The 27,283-nt window shown below is 32.4% G+C and overlaps 3 protein-coding genes across 8 annotated transcripts in view; 2 read left to right on the top strand and 1 right to left on the bottom strand.

Annotated features, from left to right (window-relative positions):
* The first annotated feature begins 3,374 nt into the window (after positions 1-3,374).
* Positions 3,375-11,444, top strand: LOC123671376. Of its 2 annotated transcripts, none has more exons than XM_045605170.1 (4): positions 3,375-3,527; positions 5,298-5,310; positions 9,091-9,354; positions 10,908-11,444. In XM_045605170.1, the coding sequence occupies exons 1-4, from the start codon at positions 3,486-3,488 to the stop codon at positions 11,312-11,314; spliced, it is 726 nt and encodes a 241-aa protein (XP_045461126.1). In that variant the 5' UTR covers positions 3,375-3,485; the 3' UTR covers positions 11,315-11,444. The 2 variants fall into 2 exon arrangements, with proteins under 2 accessions (XP_045461126.1, XP_045461125.1); XM_045605169.1 differs by having other exon boundaries at positions 3,377-3,527; positions 9,073-9,354.
* A 1,621-nt stretch (positions 11,445-13,065) lies between these two features.
* LOC123671377 lies at positions 13,066-20,597 on the top strand. 2 transcript variants are annotated; one of them, XM_045605171.1, is made up of 4 exons: positions 13,891-14,033; positions 14,095-14,107; positions 16,115-16,312; positions 20,143-20,597. In XM_045605171.1, exons 1-4 carry the CDS (start codon positions 13,992-13,994, stop codon positions 20,556-20,558), a joined length of 669 nt encoding a protein of 222 aa, XP_045461127.1. In that variant the 5' UTR covers positions 13,891-13,991; the 3' UTR covers positions 20,559-20,597. The 2 variants fall into 2 exon arrangements, with proteins under 2 accessions (XP_045461128.1, XP_045461127.1); XM_045605172.1 differs by lacking the exons at positions 13,891-14,033; positions 14,095-14,107 and adding an exon at positions 13,066-13,300.
* Positions 20,598-21,939: 1,342 nt separating this feature from the next.
* The window catches only part of LOC123671378 (phosphatidylinositol 4-phosphate 5-kinase type-1 alpha), a 101,072-nt gene continuing 95,728 nt past the window's right edge, over positions 21,940-27,283 (bottom strand). For all 4 annotated transcript variants that reach the window (XM_045605188.1, XM_045605179.1, XM_045605201.1 and 1 more), the window contains one exon: positions 21,940-23,196. In XM_045605188.1, coding sequence (XP_045461144.1) covers positions 23,168-23,196 — 29 coding nt within the window. In that variant the 3' untranslated portion in view covers positions 21,940-23,167. The remainder of the gene's footprint in view (positions 23,197-27,283) is intronic.

A 27,283-nucleotide genomic window follows, 5' to 3' on the forward strand; every position in this document is an offset into this window, starting at 1 on the left:
CTCGAGAACATTATCATCCCTATAATTTTTGAAATGATCAACTAAATTCTTCAAATGGTTTTGGCACACTTTAATGTCAATCGCTACACTTTGCATCATGTTGCTTACAATATTAATCTGGAATGAAACATCATAAGAAATTATGATACTTCAAATAAATTTAAAAGAATGAATATTTAATAAAAGAGAACTTGCTTTATCTCTAGTTTTTATGTTAAAAGTATCATTTTCTGCTATTTCTAAAAGGCTATCACATATATATTTGAATAAAATGAAACTTTAGCATCAATTCTACTTGACCATCTAGTATCACTTAAGGCTTTTAGACGTAACTGAGGATCATTCTTTTTTATAGCATTCCAATCTTTTTGTGGATGAAGAGAAATACATATAAAGTTCTTTTACAATATCGAAAGAGTCCACTGTTTTATTTGAAACCTTAGCAGCATCATTTTCCGTTGAATTTAAGCTGTGTGCAGCACATAGCGCAAAAAATGCCCTAGGATTAGCATCGAGTATGCGTTTTTGTAAACCAATATCTGGCTATTTCATGCCGATTGCGACGTTCGGAAACTTGTATAAATTGCAAGAAAGAAGTTTGGAAAAAAAAATTATTGAAAAATTTGAAAGAATCTTTTTCGAAAACCTTTGGTACATCGGTTCTTCATGCGGTCTATAAGAGGTTTTGGCGCCCTTTTAGAGTGCCGCCCGCGTGCGGTGCACGCGCGGTTGCGGGGGCCCTATGTGTGACGGAGATATATCAACTACTTTTACAGGAAGAAATGAGCCAAAGGTCTACTGGAACTTGCTATATGAGCTAATTGGAAATATAAGAATATTCTTTATAAACCAATCAAGTCATCATCTATTATAAAGTAGACGAATCAATATCTCTGCAACTGCATAAAGACTCTTGTTTCATATCTCCATTTTTTTTTATTATGGAAACAAGAAAAATCTAGACGAAGAAAATTGAAAGATGAAGCCTTCATGGCGATTAGCAGGATGCTCATCAGTAGGCCATATCTAGAAATAGAAGATGTCTGAACCATACTTAGAACCTCAAATCGTGGTGAAATGCATAGTCACAAACAAATTAGAAAAAATAAAAAATTCTGACATTAGATCAGTAAATCGCGTATTTAAAAAGTTGATTTCTGTGCACTACCGAAAGTAATTTATTCATATTTTGATGAGCTATAAGTAGACTAGTGGAGAGAGTAGCGGAGATGCAACGAGAAATACCCGAATTCTAACTCCGATACTTCATTCAAATTTCGAGAAATAATGGAAATTTCTAATCCAGGTAGAACAAATTCGGTCTTTCTGAGGATCAACACCCTGAGAAAGCAGGCTTAATAACTCTTTCACAATTAATATACATACCATAAATATCCACCTTTGCGCATTCTCTTTGGGCGCTTTATATTTCGAAGTGGTGGAATTAATCCATCTACCACTCAAATATGATTTTCATACCAAATTTCATTGAAATCCTGTAAGAAATGTAGAAGTTGAGCTTCGAAACTATGAGTGCTAGCATTTTGCGGAAAAAAATATGATAATCTGCATCATCTTATCAAGAATGTTTTCATGTTCAATATGTTGATCTTCAAGGTTTATAAAATTTCGATGAATCGATTTTTGTATCAAATTTCATGTTAAAAGCATTCATACCTCTTGGGAAAGCTTTGGACTGCGTACGGCGGACGAACGGATTTTTATATTCAATATTCAGATAATACATATTCAAAACAAAAAGCTACAATATTAATTTTTTTTTCCTAATTCAATTCAAAAGGTTTATTATAGTACATATGCAAATATGCCTGACCTAAGTTAGGTAGTCTCAAGAGCTTTAGGCTCTCCTCATTTTTTTGTCATATTCGATATGCAGCTTTGGTTCCGATGACTTTATCAAAGCTAAATTTTATAAGAAGCTTGAAATGTGCATTTTAGTGTTCTATATACACTTAAAATTTCAACTTAATCGGATCTGTAATCACGAAAATATCAGTTATTATTTTCTAATATTCTTCTTGAGTTTTCTATGATTCTGATGAACATGAACAAGAAATTTTGGAATTGGATCAATCTTAAAATTGTTTTTTTATATTTACTTGCAAAATTTCAACACAATTGGATCTATTGTGATTATTGGGTCATTTTTTTTTCGATATTCTGTTTTCGTTTTCTATGGTTCTGATGACGTAATTATTACGAAATTTTGCAAGAAGCTTGAAATGATTATTCGTTTCATATGGAAAATCGCAACCCGATCGGATCAATTATCACAAAATATTGAGTTTTTTTCTTTTTTCTTTTTTTACTTAATTTTCTATGATTCATCTGCTCTGATCTCTGAGCTTTAAATTCTATACAGATAGGGCAGGTGTTAGGGGTGAAACAGTGAAGCGACCGATTCAGGCGCTTCTTTTTGAGAGGTGGCAATTCGGCCCAGTTTGCTGGCCGCTTTTTCATATTTCATCATATTTTATCCATGTTGTTATTGATGTTATTTCATCAGTGGGTTTTCTTTGCTTCAGGCGCAAAATTACTCATGCCGGCCCTGTAAACAGAGCTTGAAATTGTCATTTGATATCAACACCAAAATCTCAAATCAGTGCCAATATTGTGGTCACGATGAAATTGAAGAATTTTTTTCGGTAATCTTCTTGAATTTTCTAAGATTATGATTACGCGATCAAAGTGAAATGTTGCACGAATCTTGGAATTGACATCCTACATCCAAATGTATCTCAGTCATGAACCCATTTTCCTCCTAACCTTCCTAACCTAACCTAACCTAACACACCCTACAAATTTTGAGTTACTAGGTCCTTTCGTTCGAAAGTTGTCACGTATATTGACAGCCGACTGGACGGATGAACATAATCGAGTTTAAAGACGGATTCGTCATCAGTCGAACCTTTCCGTATTAGAATTCGAAAAATAGAGACATTTCGGGGATATTTTACAGCGATATGTTCGGAGATCGAACGCTCAAAAATACTTAGGTACCTATAATATACAAAAATGTCTTTTTTTCTCGATTTCTTGATATCACGACACCAAGCCATTTTTTATGATTAATCTTCAAAATTTAATCTTATATACTCGTCCTTCGAAAAAATGAGATATAACGTATAAAGTTTATAATTAGTCACTCGATCGATCCATTAATTTATTTTTGGAAATAATAAATTGATAAATTAATTTCATAAATTGATATCGCTCTAAAAAAGGTTCCCAAAAAAATTCGACGGTTTATCGGTTCGTTTCGATAAATGCAGTGGTAAATAACGCGGGGATTCTAGGCAAACCACCTTTTGTCCTTGAATTTGTGGGATCGCAAAATCTAGTCGTAATAATATTATGGACGCCTATTTGTTACGCCATATATTTACTCACAGTGCATCGATACTTACAGAAAAGAAGATATATTTTCACGTACCTATATGATTTTCTGAAATACCGAATTTACGATGAGAGTTTTTATCATTTTTTGTGTTTATTTCTATGCCACAGTGAGTAGACAGAACAAATCATTGTTTGTGATGGTGATACAACGCAATCGCAATGCTTTTATTTTCGAAATATAAGATTATTGAATTGAATGTTTGTGAATGTGAATTCTATGCGAACCAATAAGGAAATAAAATGATTCATGCATTCAGAACATTCAGGTAGTTGTTAAAGAATACATTTTCGTATCGGTCAAGATATTAAAGAATAGCATTCTGATTTAATAATTCCAATAATAAAACTTTGGAATCATCCGAAGAAATAACATTTCTGAACTCATATAAATTTGCACATTTTCTGTTTCAGAATGGAAATCTGAAAATTAAATTTAAACAAAAGTCCAACATCGGCTACTAGACTGCATTTCTCTTTTCCAACTTCACGGCATTCGATAATGAATTTGGATAAATGTATTCTTTCTCGTCTGAATTTTTTCAGTTAGATTGTTGAATATCGGGTTCGAACTTGTTTGTGTGTAATCCATTATTATTTTTCCTCACGATATGTAAGTAATATTAATAGTATATAAAAAGAAATCGCAAACTGAAGTGTTTTTTTTATTGGACTAGAGAAGTATTGGTGTGGAACCGCAATTATCAACACTATTAGATATTGTGCACTTAGCTTTCAAATATTTCTGGACAAACAGTCGATGACATATTAATATGTTATGCCAAATATTGTCCATCTGCTTATTATAATCGCATGGTTTTGAATGTTTTTTTCTCTATTTCAGTATCCTAATGAGTCCATTACAGTTCTCGAAACAGTGCTGTAATGAATTCATTACAGCATTGTTTTCAGTTATGAGTATTTCTCGATCGTTTTGTGGTTGTCTAACAGACTTCCAATCCTATCAAAACAACACATATCAATTGTCAATATAATATAATTTGGATCAAAAAAGAAAAAACCCCTTTTTTGGTTCAACCGTGGAGGACACAATAACTAATTTGGATTAAGTGAAATGATTTGGGACATTATTCGCAATTCCACTTAATTCTGCTGGTATCAAATCGATTCCGGCAGACACAATTCACGAATTTAATGCATAATTATGGATTATTTCTAAATTCGAAACGTACGATTCAAATTCATATTCAGTAATCTGTCAATTTTCGTAACAGTCACACTAACTGCCAGATACAATATAAATGTCATTAGAATGTAAAATCTGAATTTTTTATTGAATTTCTACAATATTCCACCAAACTTGACTGAAATAGAGAAAATATCGTCTAATACTCGTTTCAGCAGGCAATTCCAACACTCATGCGTTCCAAAACTCGCTCCTTCGTTGCTCGTTTTCGAATTTCGCATTCTTGTTGGAATAGGTGCCCATTCTGCAACTTGTTTTAGAATATATTATTTTCGCATTTAAATCTCAAAACGGCCATCCTATTGATACAAACAGTTTCCCAAATGAACTAATTTATTGGAAATATCAATACCTATACTGAATGATGATTAGAAGCAGATTGCGTATAATCTCAAAATCGAATTGAAGGAATGTCGAACCTTATGCATATTCCTCGCGAGATTTTTTTTTCATTTTAGTTATGCTTGAAATCGGTATTTTTATTATTTCAACATATATTACCAGTTTCTTAACTATCAAAACATCTCGTTTAGTAAAATTCAAATCATTCACAAACAATCGATTGTCTTAAAATCGGGAAGCCAGATTTTCGAGTCCTCATAAAATGTTGGCCTTATTAATTTGATCCACATCAATTAATACGTTCCAATAATTATTTTCTGTTTATTTTCAGGTTCATGGTCAGGGTGAGTAGAAATAATTCTACTAAATTCACAACTAGCCTATCACAATCATAGCTAATCTTATAATATTTATGTTGGAAATCCCCGAACAATTAAATTTGAAATACCTATTCATTATTAAAATCTCTTCAACTTTGATGATTTCAATTTTTATGAGAACAGTATAGATGAATGACTCTGAGGGGCAAATAATTTACAACGATTTAACGATTTCACGGAGACGTGCATCCGTTTATGATATATTATTTTTGCTTAGGCACCGTAAGAAATGTATGGAATATTTGAATAACCAATCAGATTCAGCCATAAGCATAAACTCAGTTTAATACAAAAAAACTTAGAAAACAACTCACAAATCATATAATCTATCATACTCGAAAATAATCAAAAACTAGTCAAAGATTTTGTGTTTCTTTGACTAGTTTTTGATTATTCAAGTACATCTTATAGTTTTCAAAGTAGCCCTCTTCTAAAATTCTTCGAATTTTTTTGTGATCTTTCAATTAGGTGTAACATACAACCAGTATTGCATTTTCACCTGAATTTTTCAACTAAACAAAATTCTCAATTTGAAAATAAAGTTTCATCGCAAACAAATTTCTTGTTTTGTGTCCATAAATCAAAAGTTTCATAATAAAAAAAATAAAATATTACGTTGTGCATGAACGGATCTTCTGCAAATGAAAGTGTAAAAATCAAGTAGGTGGCTGTCACGTTTTTTTATTGGTAGAATTCTCAAAATTCAATCTCTTCAACTCGTCAGAAATTTACATTAAAGGCAAAAAGTATTCAATAATAAAAATTAATTCTAGCATAATAGCGTTGTTAGATGCTACTTTATCGTGGTGCAAAATTATCAGTTTGATTCCACGATTTGTTTTTTTTTTGAGAACTCGTTCACGGGACATTTGATTTTTTCATATCACAATGTCTGTATTTTTAGCAACTCAGTAATGACTCATTCGTCCTCAAATTCGATTTTGATGGTCACTTCGATCATAACCATGATCACTTCCGAACGAAAAGAGCTAGAAACTTGAAATATTCAGGGTAGACTCGGATCTCGCATTGGGGGTTCAGAAGTCCGAACGTTGAAAATAATTGAAGATAATTTTTTTTTAATGCAGAATGATAATTTCTAGCTTCAAGAATATCGAAAAAAAGTAACCAGTATATCCGTGACCACGAAACCGAGATGATGTTATGAAAAACAAATTCATCATCAGAACCATAACAAATGAATTACTGGTTTTTAGGTTTGCGACATTTGCGTGGTAGATTTATTTAAACAACGATAAGTTTTCCACTTTCATCCGAATTCAATGAAACGAAGCCCTGAGCGGTTTCAGAAAGTAGAGTGTGTATCTACAGACAGAAAATACTTTTAAACATGCTCTTTTGATGCTGTTATTTTTTGTATTGCTTGCTCGTATTTTTGAGCGAACGCATACGTTCATTCTATGTAATGTAATTTTCTGATTTCGAGCCAATTATTTTCTCAAACTATGAGGTTCGACTCACTGATAAAATAATACTCAAATTCAATTTTGTCCAACCGTTCGTTCAGAAATACTTCAAAAGATTAATTGAAAATTCGCATCTCGTATGCCGCAGTTGATTTTGTAAATTAACGAAATTCGATAAGAGGTTCCCTTAATATGTTTTGGTTTTTTGATTATTTTATAACGACCAATTCGGTCGAAATGAAATCTTTCCACTTAGATTTTGAACTTCATTCAAATTTTTATATTGATCGCTGTGCCAGAACCCGAGAAAATTCATGAGAAATATTGAAAAAAATTACTTTAATTTTAGTAACAACGATTCCAACCAAATTCGTGTAAAATAGTGTGTTGATAGCGTCAAGATCAGTTTTATGCTCGACAAAAATTTCCAGCTTATCGTGTCATCTGAATCGTAGAACATTCAACCGAACTATATCAAGATAATTACCAAATATTAGCTTGGTATTTTCAACAATGATTTGTTGAAAATACCAAGCTAATATTTGGTAATTGCACTGATTGCAATGTTCATGCAAATTTGAGGATAATCGTACTACACTGCTCTTGTTACAGGAAGCTCAATTTTTCTGTGCTCATCAACAGTTGAAACCATAGAAATATTGAGGCTCTTAGATTAAAAAGGTTTTTGACCATTTTCTATCATTTATATTGATACAAACCATACGATATTATATATGTTTGAAATCAGAAAAATTTGAAAAAACAAAAATTTGGTTCATAGCTTCGTCATTAAAAACCCTGTTGAAAAGACGAGCACGCCACTGGTTTCTACGTAAAAAAGTGTATTATGTTTTGATTTCAGAGCTTTATAATCAGTTTTAACGGAGAAATAATTTTTTTCCGATAACGCCATTTTTACAATTTTCGCTTATAACTCGAAAACAAAAGAAGGTGGTCAAAAATGAACTCTTGTTAGTTTCTCAGAAAAAGAGAACGAGAATGGAGTATCAAATTTTGTCTATCTCCTCTGGTTTGAAAGTTGTAGTGCTAAACATCGAAATTTGCCCACCCTGTACAGGCAGATAGTTGATGAGTCTTCTCCCAGCGAGCATAGGACAATTTTCATAAAGTTTCGTAATATGTTTCGGTGTCCTAACTTTTGCACCATGTCTCGTTTGGTATGAATGAGAATCAGATATTTTTGGCACTTCATCTATGTTTTTATTTATAGAACATTATACACCTATACATGTATATATGAACACAGGGTAGCTCGGTACCTTATTAAGTACGGCCGGCATGAATCGGGCGATCCCACATTGAAAATAAGACGTATTAATCTTTTCTGAGCAGTGAAAACGCAACACGCAAAAGTGGAAATAATAAGTAATATTATACGACAAAAAAGTGAGTAAAATAATAAATAATAAACCAAAAGCAGCTGTCAAACATCCAATATCTGTTTAATTTCATCATTTTGTAGAAACTCACATTCAATTTTGCACAAATATAATCGATATTATCTTCCCAACTCGTATTACCGTTGATATATTATACATAAAGCCCCAGAAACAGAAACATTGCCATCTATATCCAAGTCAATTGCTTCAAAAGATTTATTTTTCGTATGAAACTGCATAAAAACGGCCTTGTTAATGTTCACTATCGATGAATAATACTTAGGTTCTCATTGTCACTAAGTTTTCAAATTACTCATTATGAAACATGTGACTACACTTCATCTGAGCTCATGAACTATGACTGCCCTTTAGTCTAGGCTCATAAATTATTGAAATATTAACACTTCAATTTTGATTTACAAATAATTATGAATATCATCAGATCGATCTGGAGTTATAAGCACTTCAACTCAAAGAAAATATTTTAACGGTCATTTATAACCTAAAACTACACATATTATATTAGTATCGCCATCTATATCTAAGCCCTTGAGGTCTTTTCTTTTCCTCATGTTTTCACATAAATAATAATTAATTGAAAAATCTTATATGAGAGTCCGAATTCGTTCAAAAAGAACAGATTGCGGAAAGAAAACGTTTGTATTTGGCAAAAGGAACCAAATTTTTACTAATAATTGATCTAATCTTATAAAATAAATTACCACGTGGGGGTGCCGGAGTAGGTGTATTATTTCGGAAGAGCTCTCTACTTGAAAGCTTTAGAATTAATTCGATTGAATAACTGATATCGACTTCTTGTTTCACTTTAATCATCTGTACTTTATTGTTGATTTGTTCAATGAGCACTCACATATTTCCTTATATTCCCTTTATTACAGTGGATTTGTCGAATTTAGGTGAAATCATCGAACAGAATGTCAGGAGGAATTTAGCACATTTAGATGATCTTAGTAGCCAAATACATCATCAAATGTTTCCGTTCAATAATTTAGGACCAAGAATTCAACAAGACGTAGAGTCCAGATTGGGAGATATCGATAATCTTGGTTCTAGAATAAATGAAGAAGTTGAACAGAGTTTGCTACCTCTCAAGGCAATGGCTCTGAGACTGGAAATGATAAATGGTGTAGGTGGGAAAACGGTAGCCGCTTTTCCCAACGGTAAGTATAGCTACGCAATGATAATAATCTCGATTAAGTATCCTCTATAATATTAAAACTCCCTTGAATTTCACTACTACTCACTGATTCCATCAGTGACGTTGCGAATGTTACATAAAGAAAGAATCATTTGCCAAAAAATGACTTAGCACTGTGATATACAAGGTGATTTATTAGCACACCGAAAAATTTTGACCTATGAAAGATCTTGTAATTTTAACAAAACAATATTATGGGAATATATTGTTATGGATTGTCTATATTGTTTCATATTTGTCTCCTGTTGTTCAATTTTCATTATATCTTCTTTACAAATCTTTATTTCATCCCCCAATTTTTCCATCGTTTCATCAATATTCGCTAACTCTTTTTAGGTTTGTTCAATTTTCAGTTCAGTATTATTTTCCCTTTCTATCATATTGTGAACTTCTATTTTCTCTCTTGTTTCACAAATCTCCAAACTTTTACTTCTTTCTTCTCCTTTTTTTGGAAATTCTGCTGGTACTTCTTTTATCCTTGTATTGAACATTTCATTAAATTCCATCAATCTATCCCCAAGTTTCTCAACCATTTTAGTTATATTATTTCTCAATTGAATTTTCATTTCTTCCTTAATTTCCTTCAATTTTTTCTTAAAATTGTCTTCCAAATTTGCATGATAAGTTAATTGAACTTTTATATCCTCCTTGAAATCTTTTTTTGCATTTATTAAATCCGAAAGATTTGGTTCATTCATCTTTTCTTCAACAATTTCCAAATTTCCTCTTGCATCTTCATCCCCTTTTGTTCAATTTTCGTTTTACTTCTTGTTTCCATTTTTGAAATAGATTGTTGATATCATTTCATTAATTATGTATTAATATTCAATATGATTTGAATTTTTAAAGACAAAGCTGTAATAAAATATTATTTGCCCCACGTTGGGCGCCAATTGTTATGGATCGTAATATCACATTTTAAATTGAATATCTATTCTAAAATATAAAGCAATATAGACGATCCATAACAATATGTCTGTTTTCATGTATTCAAGGAAATAAATAACAAATAATTTTTTAGTCCGCCTCATGAAAAGTGTAGATAGATGATGGCCATTTAAATACAATTATAGTAGACTTGTAAAGCTTTATACTTGTAATAAATGTTTTATATCAAAATAAAAGATGACTAGTATTAGTTTTGAAGAATTTGTATGATAGTTGGGTAGATTATTAGAGGTGAGCAAACCCAATCTTTCCTTTTCTCGTTGCGAAAACAATATGACGATTTCTGTTACCACTCTATTCGGCCTATCGTCCAAGATCTGAGATTTCCTTTGAATGTTGCTATCTTCTTTAGTTTTAGATATTGTTTATTTCGAGTGCCTAATCATTATCATTATCAGGATTTTGAACATTTCACGACTCTGAAAATTTTTAATTCATAAGAAAAGAACATGTATTGTATGATTTTTCCTTATCTCTTAAGATATTCTGCTTTTAAGTGAAAAAAATAATAAGATTAAATTCCCAGTGTTACTTCCTGCTTTGACATCTCATTTTTTTGTATTCCAGGAAAAGTGTTGATTTCTGAAAATGGTAATCTCTACCAATGCAGTGGTTCTGTTAATAATCAAGGAGACTGCGCAGGGTCTAAGTCGCCTTTAGACTTCAATAAGCAAGAAAGCTATTGTTATGTAAGCCCTAACGTCAGAGTGAACAACTATTTATGTTTTAGCAGTAACAGCCAAGGGGTATCAGCTAATGTGATAAACGGGAAAGTATCATGTTCGACTGTGGACAACAAACCTTACCTCCTCATATCGGAAGAAGATTATCAAAAGATGTGTAACAATGTTGGAGGTCGTCCTACTTATACTTACTATGCTGATGTGAATAATCCAAATGCTGTGAGAATTCCAAATGACAACCCATATGTGAAATGTAGTGGAAATACACCTAATGTCTGTATTTTTAATTGATATATTTGGAAGAAGAATCATTATTAGCTACTAAATATCTTGCCATTATTGAAACAATATATCAAAAAATGATCAATTTGTTACACATATGGAAAACAATTCTACTGACTAATAAAAAAATATATTTTAACAGTTCACCCAAATTCCCATCTTGAAACTTAATTCCAGTAATAAATTATTGTGTACAGTAAGAGTTTAAATTTGTAAAAATTGCCTGATGGCCTTGGGTCACTTGGAGGCCATTACCGAAAATGATAATACGTATTTTTTATTGGACTGAGGGTGAGATACAATCCCATTCTAGAGTTGCTTGGTTAGAATTTTGGTATTCAAGCGCTGTCTTCACCAACTAAAGACTTATCAAACATCATAAAAAAACAAAATCAAAACATTTACTCGATTCGAATGGAATCGGCGTGAACATTTATTAAATATAATAACACTTACATTTTCAATATACTTTTCACTTAGATTTCTTTTCATAAAAAAAAATCCATTCTCCATTGATTCATGCAAAATGGTAAGCATGCACTTGGTCAATTAACTCAAAAATGGAATCTGCCGAAAAAAGTGCCTGTAGAAGGTTTTTGTTTCATGTTTATAGCACCAATAATAAAGAAGTTATGAGAACTTACCATATCACGGCATTTTTCGATTTGCTCTAAGAGCTTGAAAACATTTGAATTTATGAGTTTGCGGTTTTCACCACATCAATTCTCTCCAAAATCGAGCCCGAAAATGTGCCATTCATTTTTTCTAGCTCAAAGGGATTCTGAGATTCCCTCACTATTAGACATCGAATTTGGAACACCCGATATATCATACTCAGCAAATTAATTTTTATAGGTAAGTAAATTAGGTATGTAAATTGAGTGTGAAAATTGTATCCAAAATCAACAAAATAGGAAATTGAAGAATATATTCAGGTACATTAAACATAAATTTTATTGAGAAATATAATCACACTAAACTCAAAATAAAAAAACTAAAAATATTATTATATCAACTTTGCGTTGATTTACGTGATTAGAAAATGGACAACTTTTTTTTTTTTGAAATATCAAAGAAGCTGTCTAAAAGAATTATTACACATCGAAAGACATCAACCAGTAAACCAATAATCTGAGAAAATTCGTAAGAAAACTCGTGCAATGTTTTTCGATTTACTAATTAGATATAAATGAAGAAAAAGAAAAATAAGTACGATTATTCATTCATTATTTATTTTATTTATTTATCAGTATAATAAAAGATGGTTGACTGTCGGTTGAGTTTAACCGAGCGTCGACGAATAACTAAGAAGTTATAGACATTGAGGCATATTGAATTATCAGTTTTTTTAACTGAAATAAATCGGTCATTACTGATACGATGGTTGTACAACCGGCACCAAAAATATCTATATAATACCCGTCCTTAGTTATACCATAGTATATATAACCATACTATGGTTATACCTCCCGTTCTCCGTAAAAGTCCAGGGTACCATTAACCGTATTAACTCTGATGTATTTGAGAGCCAGTATTCGTTTTTTTTTTCAAACTTATGATCTGCCTGAGCTTCAATTTTTTTTTTTAAAATGCTGTTCTTATTTCCAGGCATATTTTCAATTTCATATGAATTCGTATTTTTGAACTTAAAATCAGCTTGTCAAATTTATCAAAGGACGTTTTATCGATTCCATAAAAAAAATGCAAAATGCTTCATAGTAAAAAGGAGACACAGTTCTTGAGTAGTTACATATTTGTATTTTCATACCTAGTCAATATCAAGCGTTACGCTTCTGTACCCAAATTCTAGGCTTTATGAAATTGGGTACTTCGTTTCGTAGGATAGGAGTACGATCTCGTGTGTTCATTCGGTGTTTTGGTATTGAAATGGTGAATAGGGATGCAGTGCACACCATAACTGAAAGTGATCCTATTGTAGAGATTTAGTGATGATTCTAGAAAGGGTATCATTTATCATTTCGTCAGCAGAGCATTGTAAGTTTCTCAGTACATATATACTTAGGTCGTACTCGTAGATTCAAACTTAAGATGGAGCACGCATATCGACCATATGTTTGGGCCTGGTTGAGACGGCTTGGAACTACTGAGATTCCTAACTACTTGGAGGACATGGATGATATTAATGACTCATCATTGATGAAGCCTGTATTAGTTTGAGGGTTAGTTCAACCGGTTCCGATGGTTTGAGTTACAAAATGCTCGTTATCCCCATGTCATTTCTTATGTATCTCATATAATAAACTTATTTATCGAAAAATCTGTATTTCCATCTGAGTGGAGGTAGGCTTTAGTGACCCTTATTCCTGATGTGAAAGTTGCCTGAAACATATTATTCAGATCATTATTTAGGGCTACAAAAGCTTGTAATGACTCGCAAGGCTTGAACGATAATTTAAATTGGCTATCGTCTGCATAAACTAATAGTTATTCATATCATGAATAATTTTCAATAATGTAATTCGAAATGATTTTGAAATATCTGGGAATAAATGGTTCAACATAATTTCTTTATGGTTTTGATTTTAGAATAAAGTTTTTATGGTATTACCGTCTAAAGTTCTATTATAATAAGGATCATGGGCAGTCAATACATTCGATATGGTCTATTAAATATACAATAAATTTCAATTTTTTTTCTTCACTTAGAAAATTCATTTATATCAAGATGATTGCGATACTCATTTTTACTTTTATCGTCTCAACAAAAGTAAGTTATCATATTAATTAATTATTCCAGGATTTAATCAACAATTTTCTGTTCCTTTTAGGTATGTTTCGGAGGTATGTTTCTTTTTTTTTCATGAAGCGCGTTCGGTAATTACCTCAGATTACCACTAAGAATGTTCTGAATCGTTTGGCAAAGAAAATTTCATCAGTCGGGTGATGTTTTTTTGCTCGAGGTAATTCGACGGAGCAAAAGCATTTTATTCACAAGTTTAAAGTTCACCTTCGCTTTGTCTATGAATTTTATCTGTATCAACTATCAATGATGAATGTGATCAAGTTTCATGCTACCCATCTTCGTTTTTAAGTTCGTCACTGAATTCTACATTTCTTTGTTATTAACCTTCTTTCAACTCCATGATTGGTTTTAAGATATAATTATGTCGTTTGATACAACAAAAATGATTAAAAATATTGGGTTTTCTCAATAAAGGGGTGTGAACTGTAAAATGTTTTATTCAAGATTGAAGTTAATACCCTCGTTACATTCACAGTTCAATGAACCTTGCAGTATTATTTTTATTATAAATACTGCATCGGGTTCGTTGTAGCTCTGTATCTGGAATTGATCTTTTGTTCTTGAACCTATACCTATTCAAACAAACTCAAGGAGGCATTATCTACCCTACCTATCTTTATACAGGGGGATTAACCGCGATGGCCTATTAGATGAAAAATTGCATGTTGCAGTTTGAGACAATGAACTTTCTCCCTAAAGTATTTTCAGATCTCTACAATGACAACTAAACATTTAAATTATAAACTTATTGTACAACCTTACTCTACGACGCGACCGACGGTTCAAAAAACAGAATTCAAGATCACCAAGAATCATCCAGAATCCACAGATATAAAAAAATGCATTGCGCATGTCGTACATACATAATATAATTATGTACTGGGTATATATGTAGGATCCAGTTTATTGTTCCCTGTAAATAATTGAGATGGTCAACCGGATGCTTGGAGACCTATTAGTCTCTTCAAGTGCCAAGGGCATGACAAATTCAATGAGTTTACAGGGAACGAATTGTTAGTGTACATAATGCGAAAAGGATGTGTTATTCTTCGGGGTGTCGAAGAATGTCATATGTCGATTGTAAAACTTAAGAGTTATGGGGTTGGGAAAAGTTTCAGAACAAGACGATTATGCCAGATGGGTTACATCTGTTTTCTCAGGCTCTAGTCCTTCTAGAATATTCGATTCCCAGGAATCCGCGAAGATCTTTGTGGGCGGTATGGCAAAAATCTTATTGGACTAGGGGGATGGTACCTTCCCCTAAGGGTGTGGTCAAACCGAGACAGGGTAGTTCCAATCGACAGAGAGTACAGTTCAGATTAAACCGAAGACGTGTACAGACGGTACAGTTCAACTTAAGCCGAAGACGAGACAAGTTCGGTCGGTCAACTTAAGACGTACGACGTAAAGACGGTTCGCGGACTAGATTAAGAAGAGTCGCGAACAAATCAAAGACGAGACGACCGAAAACTCGAAGTACGACGTGATAATCGAAGACGTTTCGAGTATTAAAACTAGAGTTGAAGACGAAATTCAGTACCGTAGTGAGAAACTTGTTATTAGGATCTTCTCAATACTGAGTTTTCACTGTATAATTGTGGCTTTGTAAATAGATGTAAATAATTCAAAAGAGTTTCATTATTACAAATCCAACAAAGTCACGGAGAAGAAGACGAAAGGCCAGGTTATCGAATCATACCTCTAGACGATCGATTAACCAAGCCTACATATATTTCCACAAAAATATGAAATTGAGCACAAGTCTTCAAATGGTAACGGTAATTATATGTACAGAATGTCATCTCGATCGCATGAGTAATTGCGGAAATTTAGGCCATTTTGTTCCAAAATCGATATTTTGTGTTTTCGATGGTTGTAGAATCACAAAAAAAGAAGAAATTGAGCACAAGAGTCTCCGAAAGGAGACAAAGTTCCATCCCGGCCCGAAACGAAACGTGTTATGATTTTTCACATAGGTGCTTAAGATTCTTTTCGCCGACTTCACATTTTGATTCGAAAATGTTATAATGTTATATTTTTTGCAGTTTTTCCGGTTACCAGAAATGATGGGTCAAATAGCAGTATTAGTAATAATATTTTACCACCTGAAGATTTTCTAGGATTCACATACGAATATTGCAAGAAAGAGAGAAATTCTAAATTAATTCATATAGAAGGAATGGAAACTAAAATGAAGATGTTGATGGGTATTGGTGGCAAAACAATTGCTTCATTTGCAAACGGTGAGTGTAATAATTATTGAATATATAGTGTTCGTAATTTATGAATGCAAATGTACAGGGTGATATTTTTTTCTGGAACAGTGCCCACTTCTTTCCTCCAGAACTATATTTTGGTGGACCACTGGTAATTTAGAAAAATCATAAAAAAAAATTGGTCTAGTACTCACTACCCTTTTTGTTTTTTTGTAGTTTTCTCGAATCAGATACCCATTTCGAAAAAAAATTCAAACGATTCTCTAGCTGTCCTCAGGAAAATACAAATTATTATAAATATCCAGTTAGTAAGCTTTACTGAATCATCAGTTATAAGTTTTGATACTTACCTAATCAGTAGCAAAGGTTGAGAAAGATTCAATAAAATGGTACGAGAACTGGTATACCTAATGATCACAAAAAAGTCCACAAAACGTTTACGGGCCCGTGTTTATAGAACTTTTTTTATAATTATCCAAGGAATCTCATATACAGATAAACACTCTGTATATGTTTATGGAATAATTATAAATGATAATTCTAAACTGCAGATAGCAAAATCAAACTATTCAACCAAAAGATGGATCCATTATCTTAGCTGAATTTCTCACATTTATATAAAAGTGTGTTTAACTTTTCAGAGATTACTGGGGTGGAAAAAAGATGATAGCATCATGAAAAAACAACGTTGCAAGCATTACAAACGTGAGAATGACCACACACAAAATGGCAATTGTCTGCTGTTATTGAAAAATGTTCAAATTTTTTTCTAAGGCTCTTTCCACATTTGTGGGAATTAGCGGAGCGGGATCGCTAAGCTTCATGAATTTCTCAATTTCCTGAATTAAAACAAAACTATTTGACAATATTTTCCTGTCATTTTATTTTCAATGTCTTCAAATACCGGGTGGCTACTGGCGCACTAAAACAGAAATGCGGAGCCTACCATTACCAAGCAATAAGCTCTATTAGTGATGACGTCACACACCGCCATTTTTGGTTCTCCTGTCAGTGTTCGGAATCCAAACAAACAAATTGTCATTCAAATTAGTACATTAATTGTCGTTGAATTGGCTTATTTTGATAAATAAGATTATTTAATGAATGATTTTACTATTAATTGATAGACAGACGGCACGAGATTAATGTCAGTAAGTTCGAACTTGAAGTTCAACTAATAAACACGACTTTATACAAAATCTTGGGAATGATACAGGATTCAAACTTACTGGTATTGACCTCGTTCCTTCTGACTATCAATTAATACTGAAATTGTTCCGTTATTTATGAAAATACGCCAATTTCTTCAACGACACAGTACTAATTTGAATGACAATTTATTTGTTTGGATTCTGAACACTGACAGGAGAACCAAAAATGGCGGTGTGTGAAGTCACACTAATAGAGCGTATTCAGAAAGCTGAGAACTGAATGCATATTCAGGTCAGCCTATATGCGATCGGTAAGTTTTTTGTACTGCGAACATAGAACACGACAACCTCGGTAGCGCAGTGGACTGACAGTCGACAGTGGTGCCGAAGGAATCGAACACATCGAACGAAGTATTAGAAGCAGAAGAACCAATAGCGACTTCTAATCGATTTAAAAATCTGCACGTGGAAGAAACCAAGATGCAAATAGATGACAGCGAAACAACAAAAACCGAACAAATAAATCCTCCTCCTATAGTTCTTCAAGGACTTATTGAAGATCATAGTCAAACCGTTAAAAGAATAGCGGAACGAATTGGAAACAAAAGTTTCCACATAAGATACGGACGGGAATCCTCGAACATTTACACAAATAAATTGGAAGATCATAAAAAACTGAAGGAATATTTCCTCAACCTTGGACAAAAGTTCCACTCGTACACATTAAAAAACGAAAAAAATCATGCTCATGTACTCAGAGGACTAAATTCTAATACTGAAATCCCAGAAATAATAGATGAACTGAAGAACATATGAAATAGACGTAAAAAACAACTACAAAATGAGAGGTTAATGTGTCTATTAACGATATCAATGTTCTGACCCAAATTCAATCGAACCCAGAAAAAAAAATCGAGAACTGTGGCCAGTGAATGGAATTTCTCAAAAACTGCTGTTAATAAAATAGTCAAGAGAAGCGAATACAATGATTTTAAATTTGAATAACAAGCCTTGCTAAAATTATATCGTAATGATCTCAAAATAAAGTTCGATTCTGTAATTTGTTTCAACGGAACAAATGACAAATACAACAATAGTGATACCTCGTGAGAAAATTGAGAATGTTTTGGAAGGTATTCAAGGAGACCAAACAAGCAAATGTATAAGAAGTATGGGTTCCAGAACCGTAAAGTGCATTTTACAAAATCGTGGACATTTCAAACACTTACTTCATTCATTTTCATTTACTTTCGAATAATCATTTGATTTTTCTTTCATTGAATGATACTTTCGTTTAATTATTATGAATTGAAATATTTAAATGATTATTATAAAAGAAGAACCAAGAAACCAGTATACTGGTTTCTTGCTTTGATTCTAATATGTTCCATTTAGTTCAATATGGGTAAGTTGATTTTCTTATCGAAATTTATTGCATATTGCATGTTGTTAATTGAACTAAATAAAGGTAATACAGATCCGACCCAAAGAAAATTGGATAAGGGTCAAAATCATCTGAAAATCTACTTTGAATGACATTGTATGATATATCGTCGAATTCAGCGTTAAAAGTTATTTCGAGAAATGTCATGAAATATGCAGGTCCGTATTGAAAAAAATGAGGTTGAGGGTGGCCCAGAGAGTACGAAACGTTGGATACGAAATCTGATTACGTCAAATTGAGGATAATTTACTGTCGAATAAAAAATTTCTGTAACATTTTTTGATGATATTTGAAATAAAGTGGGAGAAAAATAAAAATCAAAATGACATAATTTACTTTTGTTATGACATCTCATGCAATAACCGGCCCTGATAATCTCGATTTGTTTGAACTGCTTGATAATGCTTCTATGCATGCAACTTTTTCTCCATTTGATCGACCTTCTAACTCTTATGGTTTAAAAGTTACCAATACAATCCCATTAAAAAAGTGGCCACCCTGTATATGAGAGTTAATAGGTATTCCACAGGTACCTACGTGTTGTTATTATTTCATGATTATCGATTTTTATTGCCTTCCATTCCCAGATTCTGCATAATAAACTTTGGATAACAGGCCTGGGTAGATAAGAAAAATGAGGGCCCTATGCGCTTCCGCCATTTGGAGTCGGCTTCTTACAAATTAATCGTCTTAGTAGTTGTTCACCTTAGCTAGTTTCGTCTTTATTTTTCCCCTTTGCATCTGAAATGAATAACATTGAGGACGGATACACTTGAAATATAATGTGAATGACCAATATGTTGAGAAATTTCTGTGATCCAAAAACAATACATAACTACCACTCACCTGCAAAAAACTCGGACACCTAAAATTTTGCTGAAGTTCGTTATCTAAGAACTTTCGGAATTTTTTTTCGACTTCAATTGTTTCTACGCCAAATTGAAGAGAAATACTTTGATATTAAAAGAAACTCCAGAAAAGTATTCCAAAAATGTTGATACCTAATCTATACATGGTGAAAAAACCTTTTATTTGTTTGTTCAATTTCTAAACACCCTGCGAAACAGTTCGGGAAAATTGTAGAGTTTACGCTCAGTTTACTACATAGACCATCCTTTTCGCCAACTTTCAGTTTTCATTACACCTTGGTATCTTTTGTAGATAGGTACACGTAAACGGCCTTCGTGAATCTCCCTGTATAGCACAGCATAGTGTACAGGAAGGTAGTCAGTTGATAAACACTAATTCATATAACTTTACAGGAAAAGAAGCCTTCATCATAGATGCATCGTTCTACATATGTCCTGGAAATTACCAAACTTCAAATGGAAACTGCGACCAGCAATTAATCCCAATGTATTTAGATGTTCTTGAACACCTGTGCTTTCTAAAACCCATGAAGTCAAATCAAAATTATATATGTTTAAGCGCACAATATTCAGTCACGTTAAAAGAAAACAACAATGGTGCAGTCATTTGCAGGTCGGAGAGTCAATTAGGTAGTCCAGTTCTACTATCCTTGAGAAGTTTCGATAAGTTTTGCTCGGAATTTGGGCATGGGAAATTCGTTTATTATCCAGATAAGAACAGAAATGATAGTGTTGAACTCCCACATAGAAATCCGTTCGTTACATGCTTAAACGATCACAGTACTGACTTTTGTAAATTCACTGTTTAAAATAGATTGTAATTGAAATAAAGGATGAATGTCGAGTTATTTTCTTGAATTCATTTACCTTAGAAGGTTATCCCAGCAATGAAAAATCCCTGTATAAATTCGAAACAAATATATACCACGAAATCAAATGAAAAATCGAATTCATCAAAAAATTCGAACACCTAATATGTGATCTCATCTGTTGTAGATAATGATATAATAATATATACTTACAGGTTGTTTCATTGGTAAATGTACAGACGTTAACCTGAGATAGAGCTACCCTAGACGAGTCCACACTTAGGGGCATCAAATCGATCAATTAAAGAGCTAAGTGAACATTAGGATATATTGAATTATCGCAAAAAATTAGTGAAGTCAATGCTGTATCTGGCAGATTTTCAGTCTCAGTAATACATTTTTTATACCACAACTCTAATTCTGTTTCCATTGAACTAGAAATATTATTAAGTATTTTTTTAAATTTTAATATGAATTTCGTTAAATTCTGCCTGAAACCTGAATCATATTTCCTTTCTAAATAAAAGTGCAAGTTGAATGGAACACATTAAACTGTCCAACACAGCACAGACAATTTTTTGATGCGATTAACTCATTTCAGTTTTTTGACAACTGCATCATTGAAATTGCATGACGAGAATGAGCGAAAACATGGGGAAAGTTTATACCGATGACTAATGCAAATAACCATAGATGACTAGTGACGTACTCAAAGGAAGGGGATATATCCCCCCCAGGAGGAATATCCATAATAAGCCACAACGCTGAATAAATTAATTGTGTAAAAATTCAATCAACCAATTCATCAACCAGCGATTATATCAAAGGGCTTGAAATGATCTGAATGTCGTAGGCATACCTAATCATTATTTACTTACGGGTGCCAAATTGATGATAAAAATAAACAATCGGGTGAAAATTTATAAGATTCTGAAAAAAGCACTGAACTACTCTAATTGAAAATCAAACTCAAGAAGTGTCTGTAAATTCAAAGAATATCGGAAACGAATAATCGAAAATTAACTCAGTATATTCTTGAATTTAGTTTGAATTATACAGGGTATTACATTTCAAACTGGATATAGTCTAGTCATGTATATGACACCAGGAGAATCATTTTGAATTTTTTTCAGAGTTCTTCACCTTTTTTTTGAGGTGAAGTGGTTGGAAACTGGTATAGTCTAATCAAGCCACCGTTTGGCGAAAAAATTGTTACTTATCAATAAAGCAGTGTCCAAGGTCGAATGGATAAATTTCGGAAAAAGGTTTTACATCACTATTTTTGTATTTCATGAAAATAAAGTCGAAATAATAATCAGAAAAGAGTAAGACAGGATTAGGGAACAGTTTTATCAAATAAGAACTACATCAAACGTTAATATAAACTCATCAAATATTCTTTAATTTTTTTTACATAAAAACCTTAAAATCACAAGAAATCTATCATTTTTCAGAATGAACTAAAATGGTATTTTGTTCTTGATAGTTGATAATTAAATAAAAAAGGTAACAGGATTATTCAATTTTTTTTTTCAATAACACAGACGTATTTTGGGAATATACAAGATCAGAATGATAAATTCAATCTATTTTGAGTTCATTTGATTTAAAAATTATTTAGTATTCATGGCTAATGAGATGTCCACTAGTGGAGTGAAATGTCCATTCTGATCTGTCATAAATTTATAGTAGACATTGCCTCAAATGAACTCAAGTCACATAACAAAATTTCAATGCAATGAAAACGATATAGGCGAATAAACATTAATAAATGCAGAACTGATTTAAAAAAATTTTGAAAAGAAAATTCACTTATCTAATCAAAAGATTTTTCGACAAAATCAACTCAATCATCACATAGTTGTTTCATTCATTACATAATTGTAATAATTTCACATTTAATTGTTAAATAAAATTTCTAAATTTTTGGTAACAAATTTCAATTTTGTTTGTCTCGGAGAATGATGTCTCAATAAATTCCTTACATTCTTAAAAAGAGACATATTTAAAAAACATATTTCTGCAAGACAAGCAGGGTCGTAACAGCAAAAAAATTACAAAATTATTAAATCTAAATTCATTTAATACATACAAATACGAATTCTTATAAATTCACGGAGACATTCGTAACAATATAACAAAATATTTGACTATGAGTATAGTTAACCTCTTTCGGTAGAGTTCACGAAACTATCCTTTCAGTTTTTTTATTTTTAATCTAAATCACATCTTTCAAAAAAAAGAGGAGAACAAGGTCTGAAATAGCTTTCAGGACTCGATGAAAACAGAATATCAATTCTTACAATATTTTACATTATTTATAGAAACGATTTTCCGAACAGTTTGAATTTGAAACTTATATTTATTTGAAACATATATGATTCAATGAATGAGTTGTATCGATACCTTATACTGAAATGAGGTGATACTATGTTCATTAGTAATAATAATTTCCTGAAATTATGTTATATCAATAACATAAATAGGAAACCATTAAAAGAAATTCAATGGTAATTTCCAACGATGATTGTAAAGGGTGAGATTTTCAAATGCTTATAAATCTCTTCTTCGTCAAATCTTGAGGTAAGATCAGAGTTGGCAGTATTCTCCTAGCGTTTGGCTCTTCTTATAGATGCGTCTATATGGAAACAATAAGAGAGTTAATCAAAATTTAATCTTGTGTCACATTGAAACATGAATATAATTTAAGTGAATTCATTGAACATTAATATTTCCAATCATCAAAACACAACAATGTATAGGAATAAGAAACAGGCAAGTACTATTAGTTCAATTAATTGGTGGGTTGAGTGGGGAGATAAACAGAAATTTTGAACGAATGGCGATACTGAAATATTATGATTACCTGATTTACTGGATAGGATTTGGGGGTCTTTTCCGTAATCGAAATTTGACAGAAATTTTCGATGAAATACTTTCATATATGCCTTTCAGTGACAATTAAAGTGTCTCTTTTATTTTCAGTAGTCCCAAGATGCAATCATCAACTATTGGGTGCGAAAATTTACAATGAACCTTCCAACTATGAGTTCAACAACACTAAATATTCGATGTTAACTTACAGCCTTATAACAAAAAACAACTACTTTTTCAACAAGTTGATATATGAAGCCTTTTAGTTCTAGACGTTTAATGAATCAGACCAGATGATCAGACAAGTGAATACCATTTAAAATTTCATTCAAAGATCGGTACACCTCAGATCCAACCAATTTCACGACACCTTCAGATAACCAATCTAATGTGGTTTATAAAATACCTTGCCAGGGATACTCGAAATGCTATAAAGGCAATACAATACATTTTTTAAAATTCGAATCAAATAACATAAATATGATTGCGATGAGATATTGGGAGAAAAGGTAAATACAACCGCCCTTGCTGAAATTTTCTGATTTTTCTCGAAATTAAATGAGACCGTTGATTATAGGACCTATACACGGGATTGATACCAGGTATATACTTCTTATTAGAAAGATATCGTGAATTCCACAACCCATAAATTTGTTGACACATGGCATCTGCATGAAAATATTGAAAATCAAAATTATTCATTCACAGTTTGTTCTGATTATGTGTGCAACTTTTTGAGTTTTTATTACAGTCTATCTTAGTTTTTACGCATGTCATAAATCGGAAATTCATAAACTTTTCAAAATATTACAGGTAGAGTCCCTGAAAATAAAATGTATTCAGAGGAGTCGGAGCGACAAGAGTAGCCTGAAGCTATCTTGACTGCCGGATATGCATTATCAGTTATTATTATTTTTCCCAGTTATTACATTAAGACTCCTCGCCATTACGGAATTAAATTTTGACGAAAATTTAGGGATGAAGGTGGCGATGAAAAAGATTAATTGGTACCGTGAATTCTGGCTTATCGGTGTCAATAAGAAAGTTATACAGTTTTCGGATTCCAGCTGAGGTAGCAGATAAATCCGGCTTCAAACAAGTTGAAAGCGGGGACTTTGAAATTGAAAGGTGACAAAAATTAACGAATGTTGAACTAGGGGTGGTATTTAACATCGCTCAATCTGTATACAGCATACTGGAAATTAGAAATCAATAAAATATGTTTGACAGCAAACAAGGATGGATCAAGGTGTCAGTAAAAGAGCGACCTGTTGGAACAACTATTACTTTGTTAAAGCAAATTCTATCCTTTGGACTAAACACCGAGAAACGAAAAGCATCAGAAGAGACTTTATGGTTCTAATGTAATTAGAAGAAATTCAACTTTATTCCGAATGATTTATAATTCGCTATACCTTCGATATCATTAGGTAACTTATTGAAGGCTTTGATACTCATTAGGCAATACTTATGTGGGAACGGAAATATTGAGATCGAGGTTATTTCTCGTTTGACCATCGGCAAACCATACCGTATATCCTTAAGAGCTAACATTTTTACGGATCTATTTATAAACCGTTCCAAATATCTATATTTGGAACCAATTTTCATCAACATCGAATAAGTAGAACGCGAGTTACGGAAATACTGGGAATTTCCCGTTTGCGTATGATCAACGCACACCCTTTAGCTGAAAGAGCTGGAATTCGTATTGGACCATCCATGGCCCAAATCGAATACCTTTACCAAATTTCACTAAATTGGATATTAAAAGTTTTACAAGCAAATTAATTTAGACAATGTGAGGAATGAGGGAATCTTGGATATCACGAAGGTCACCAAATGACGGAATCACATTAGGGAAAAATAATTAAGGCGAATTGGCACACTCAGAGAATGCAAGATGATATACTGCCGAAACAGGTGCTAGATTGTTTATTCATTGAACTGAAAACAACCTTAAGGAACTTCATAGTCTATTATAACAAAGTAAAATGGGCTAAACACAACCCAACCTGGTAGTACCGACCGTCGGTCCGACCAGATCGGATATTGCATAGATACGGCACAACAGGGTTGCCGTTCGTACGATAATTATCGTTTTGTACGATAATTTGCTGCTCAATACTATGTACGATACCGCATGTACGATAATAGCGTTTTGTACGATAATTTCAGTGTACCTATCATTTGAGCTAAAGTGTCCATAGATACTCAAAATATAATGAAACTCAGTATGACCAGATTTGGTAGATATCCAATTTTTCAGTAGATTATTGCATTTTCAGGAAGTTTTTAGTAGGAAGAAATCATTTGATAGATTTTAGTAGTTTTAAAAAATCTAACCGAGACGGTTGGGAATGTCTAGACTCAAGAATGTTCCGATGAATCAATTCATTGTTCATTGGGGTTCTACGTTCTACGTGAATCTAGGAGAACGAACCTACTTAAACATAATAAAATCATAAAACTTCTTTGGTGACTGTTGGCTGAAAATAAATACAAAGAATCATGGAATATCCGAACTCCGGAGGGACGAAGGGTCCTCATTAAAAACAGATGGTGTTCAAAATTCAGTTGAAAATATACCAATTACCATTATCTCTCATTTGATATTCTGTTTAGTGAAAAACAATTGTTGTAACTGGAATTTCATTGACAAATTTGTGTGGCTGAATATTTCAGATTTGAATATATTCATTTCATATAAGAAAATCGTTTTTTTGATGACATTCATTTTTTAGAGAATTTTTACGAAGATATATCTCTGTATTTCCAATCAATTTAATTATTTAGATTCATATTATTTTATATGTGGTTATGGGAGCAAATGTTCAATTGTCAATTTTTTAATTTTTTGTAAGTTCATTGTACAATCTTATGTACATACCTATTAGAATTATAAGATGGATGTTTTTCCGTCACCGACAGTCTGTGAATAGGATAATGCAGGTTGTCTGATCTTGCCTAATAATTAATTAATTAATTATTCATTTACCGTTTTGTTTAAATAAAAAATATATTACTTATTCGATATATTGCTTGTTTTTTCATCCTTGTCCACAAATTATTATATTCTCGCAAAAATTTCCTTTATTTCGAATGTGTACGATAAAAATCAGTGGGATACGATAATATGTACGATAATTTTGAACACGCGGTACGATATTTTCGGCTTGTCGGCCTGGCAACGCTGCGGCACAACCTCCGTCCAACCGTCATCGTCAGTTGGATTTCATGATCCCTGGGGTGCACATCGCGCGGAACAATGGTTGGAGTTGCTTTTACAGCATTATCATTAACCTTAGTGCAAGAAAGGAAGAAAAGAAGAAGGTGGATCAAAAATTGGCTAGCTAAAAAAAAAGTTCAGCCATTTTATTCTACTGAAAGAATTGTATAGTGATGATTTCCGCAATAACTTAAGATTGATCACGATTGTTTCCAAGAACTGTTAATTTAGTGCATCCTTTGATCTAAAAAAAAACACCCATATGAGAGATGCAGTCAGTGCTGAAGAAAGGCTAGTGCATCACACTTACTGTAGTCTTTACAGGAAATATCTCATAAACATTTTGATGTTAAATTTCTAGTATTTTCGTTAATATTTCGCGCTTCATTTTTTCATCTACGAGAACTTCTACCCTTAGCATCTGAATACAAATTTTCGAGCTCTGAAGGCCAATTTTAAATGAATTTCAAAGGTTTATACGAATATTGAGATGATGGATAAACGATACAATCATATAGTTCAAAAGTATAGGCACGGATTAAATGGATTAAAATTATCCAGAAGATAAGGAATTTTAATCTTGAAAACGATTATTGAAATTGAACTGGCAAATATAAACACC

The sequence above is a fragment of the Harmonia axyridis genome, chromosome 1 (assembly GCF_914767665.1).
Source record: "Harmonia axyridis chromosome 1, icHarAxyr1.1, whole genome shotgun sequence".
Classification (NCBI taxonomy): domain Eukaryota; kingdom Metazoa; phylum Arthropoda; class Insecta; order Coleoptera; family Coccinellidae; genus Harmonia; species Harmonia axyridis.